The 2,926-nt window shown below is 38.9% G+C and overlaps 1 protein-coding gene across 1 annotated transcript; it reads left to right on the top strand.

Moving 5' to 3' along the window:
* The first annotated feature begins 227 nt into the window (after positions 1-227).
* LOC106075619 (tachykinin-like peptides receptor 86C) lies at positions 228-1,253 on the top strand. The gene has a single exon (XM_013236523.2). The coding sequence runs from the start codon at positions 228-230 to the stop codon at positions 1,251-1,253; it is 1,026 nt and encodes a 341-aa protein (XP_013091977.2).
* The last annotated feature ends 1,673 nt before the right edge of the window (positions 1,254-2,926 follow it).

The following is a 2,926-nucleotide window of genomic DNA, read 5'->3' on the forward strand; positions in this document are numbered from 1 at the left end:
AAAAAAAGGGTGCTGTTGTCTTCAGTTGTTCAGCACTGCCATACAGGGTGTTGGTTATGTTGGGCTGTAGTGGTAGTAAGGCAGATTAGGGAGGGGCATTCAAAGAGGATATGGTTTACGGTTTCAAAGGGGTGGGCGCAGTGTCTGCAAAGGGGGAGTTGTGTGGAGCTTATTTTACCAATGGATAAAAACAAAACACAAAAATAAATAATATAAAAATATAAAACATGGCAGATTTGAACGACTCTAGCCTGAGAGACATGACAGCTACTTCCGCCTCTGACCGTCGACTTGAACAATCTTTAGCAGTTGTTATTTTTTTCTTAGTCAACAATACCTGTATCTCATCCATCATTGGGCTTTTGGGAATATTTGCTAACACCATCAACATCACAGTATTTTTACATCAAGGGTTGGGCAGTTCCATCAACATCAGTCTCTTCTGTATCTCAATATCAGACATTTTTTCCATACTTTTTATCGTCTTTGCATTGAATCCATTCATCGACCGACTTCAGGTCCCGATCGCCTTCGCCGAGCTGTATTATGTGACAGGGGGATGGCCTTTAGGGTTCTCCAGCCGGGTGACTCTCTGCATCACTGCGTACATCACAGCAGAGAGATGCCTGTCTATTGTGTTTCCACTGAAGATAAAGACAATGATAACTCCCAGGAGAAGTAAACTCATCATCTGTGCTCTGACGCTAATCAACGCGTTAACTCTTATCCCAGAATATACGTCTGTCTACTTGTCCTGGCACTTTAGCGACAAGAAAAATGAAACGGTTCTGGGCGTTGATTTCAGAAGCAACAGGCAGCAGACCCAAGGGATCAATTTCATGCTACATGTGGCAATTGTTGTCATCAGTCAAGGCTTGGTCATCTTGTTCGCTTCTATATTGGTCATCCATCTGCGTCGGCAGTCCCAATGGATGATGAAGAGCCGTTCTGAAATAAGCTCTCGAAGTGTTCCTTGTTTACGTAACCAGAAGTCTATCAAGTTGGTTACCGTTGTGGCCGCATCGTTGACCATTGCCTACATCCCCGGGACACCAGTCTCCTTGGTCACTGTCTTTGTTCCGGAATTTTACATCAGCGGACAACTGTCCAAAATTTTCATCGATACTTGGGGCACGATATTCTTGTTTCATATGATTAACGCCAGTTCTAACATCTTAATCTATTACAATATGAACGCAAAGTTCAGGAACACATTCAGAGAAGTCTTTGTTAACCGCTTACATGGAAAATAATGAAAGTTATCTACTATATTAGTGATGCCAAAAGTACGCCCGCGGCCAGATCCGGCCCGCGACGTCGGCACAAAGTGTACAAATCCCCACCCCTCTCCAAAAAAAAAAAAAAAGATTGAAGAATGATTGTATCTTTACATACAGTAGGAGCCTCATCTTTTCCCTATGGATTGGTACCATGACCTTTAACATTTGACACGTGAACTCTGTAGAATATACAAGGAAAATAGTACGGAACTTTACTTTTTTTTGTTTTGGAACATGAATATAAACCAACATGCGTATTTAAAAAATGAAGTTATGTATATCCCATTAATTAAAGTAATTACTAGATATACAGGTTTCTAATAAAATTGTTTCAGGTCAGTTTCATTTCGTTGTTGTACATTTTTTGTCATGTGATCCGCGAAATGAGTGTTGGAAATTAAAATGACCCGCGGGTTGAATTAGGTTGGGCATCATTGGACTATATAACCCTGGTTAACCAAGAGCCACAGAAACAGATGATCTTCACAGCATCTGCTCCTATAGATTGCAAATATCGCAAAGCTTGAGAAGGTTAGTTCATTTTTTTCAACTATTAAATTCGGAATAAATTTGATTCCAAATGTACTATATACAGTTATGAATAAAGAATGTTTTTGACAGTCCTTAACTTGTAACACCAAATTGCAGGAAGAGTATTATATTTTAACATCTTCTTCTTCTTATATAATACAGACGTTACTTCAAAAAAGAAGATGATTACGTCCTACGCGTCATGCATATTAACCAATGACTTAAATTCTGCCAAGTCACTGGTTTTCCTGGCTAGCTCAGGCAACCCATTCCATGCTCTAATAGCACTAGGGAAGAAGGAGTATTTGTACAAATTTGTCCTAGCATATGGGACGAGGAATGTGCCTTTATCTTTGTGTCTTTCAGAGTATTTTATTAAATTTTGTTTTTGTATTTGAAGATTATGGTTCAGTGTTTTATGTATGATTGCTACTTTACTTTTGAGCCTTCTGTCCTGAAGGCTTTCTAAATTTAGTGATTTTACTAAAGGTGTTACTCTAGTCAAATGTGAATATTCGTTTGTTATGAATCTCACTGCTCTATTTTGTGTCTGTTCCAGTTTCTTAATGTTTTCTTGAGTTGAGGGGTCCCAAACGGAGGATGCATATTCTATTATTGGCCTAACCAAGGTTAAGTAACATTTTAGTTTTATGTTCTTATTTGATTTATAGAAATAACTAGAATAACTTCCTTGTGAGCAATACTAAACATAACTTTTATTACAATATGGACTTATTTAACTTGAGATGAAATTAACTCACATTTTAAACAAATCTAACTCACTATAAAAACTCGTCTTTACTCTCTGTCATCCTGGAGTCGTCTGGCGCACCCAAGACAGCTTACGACAGCGCCGCTTTTCTTGCATCATTCTACCGAGACTAACATTAAATTAATGCTCCCTTTCCCTACAACTAACAATAAATACTCCCTTTCTTCATTATCACCTTGGAAACAGACACAGACTCCATGACATGGCAGTACGTTTTGTTACGCTGTCGTTGTTTTATTTCCAAAGTCACCGTGACCGTTTATAAGGACTATAATATATCAGGGGTTTCCCTTCTAAAACTTTGTATGCATCCAAGATCAATAGCCCCCCCCCCCCCCGCCCC

This window comes from Biomphalaria glabrata, chromosome 2 (genome assembly GCF_947242115.1).
Source record: "Biomphalaria glabrata chromosome 2, xgBioGlab47.1, whole genome shotgun sequence".
NCBI lineage: Eukaryota > Metazoa > Mollusca > Gastropoda > Planorbidae > Biomphalaria > Biomphalaria glabrata.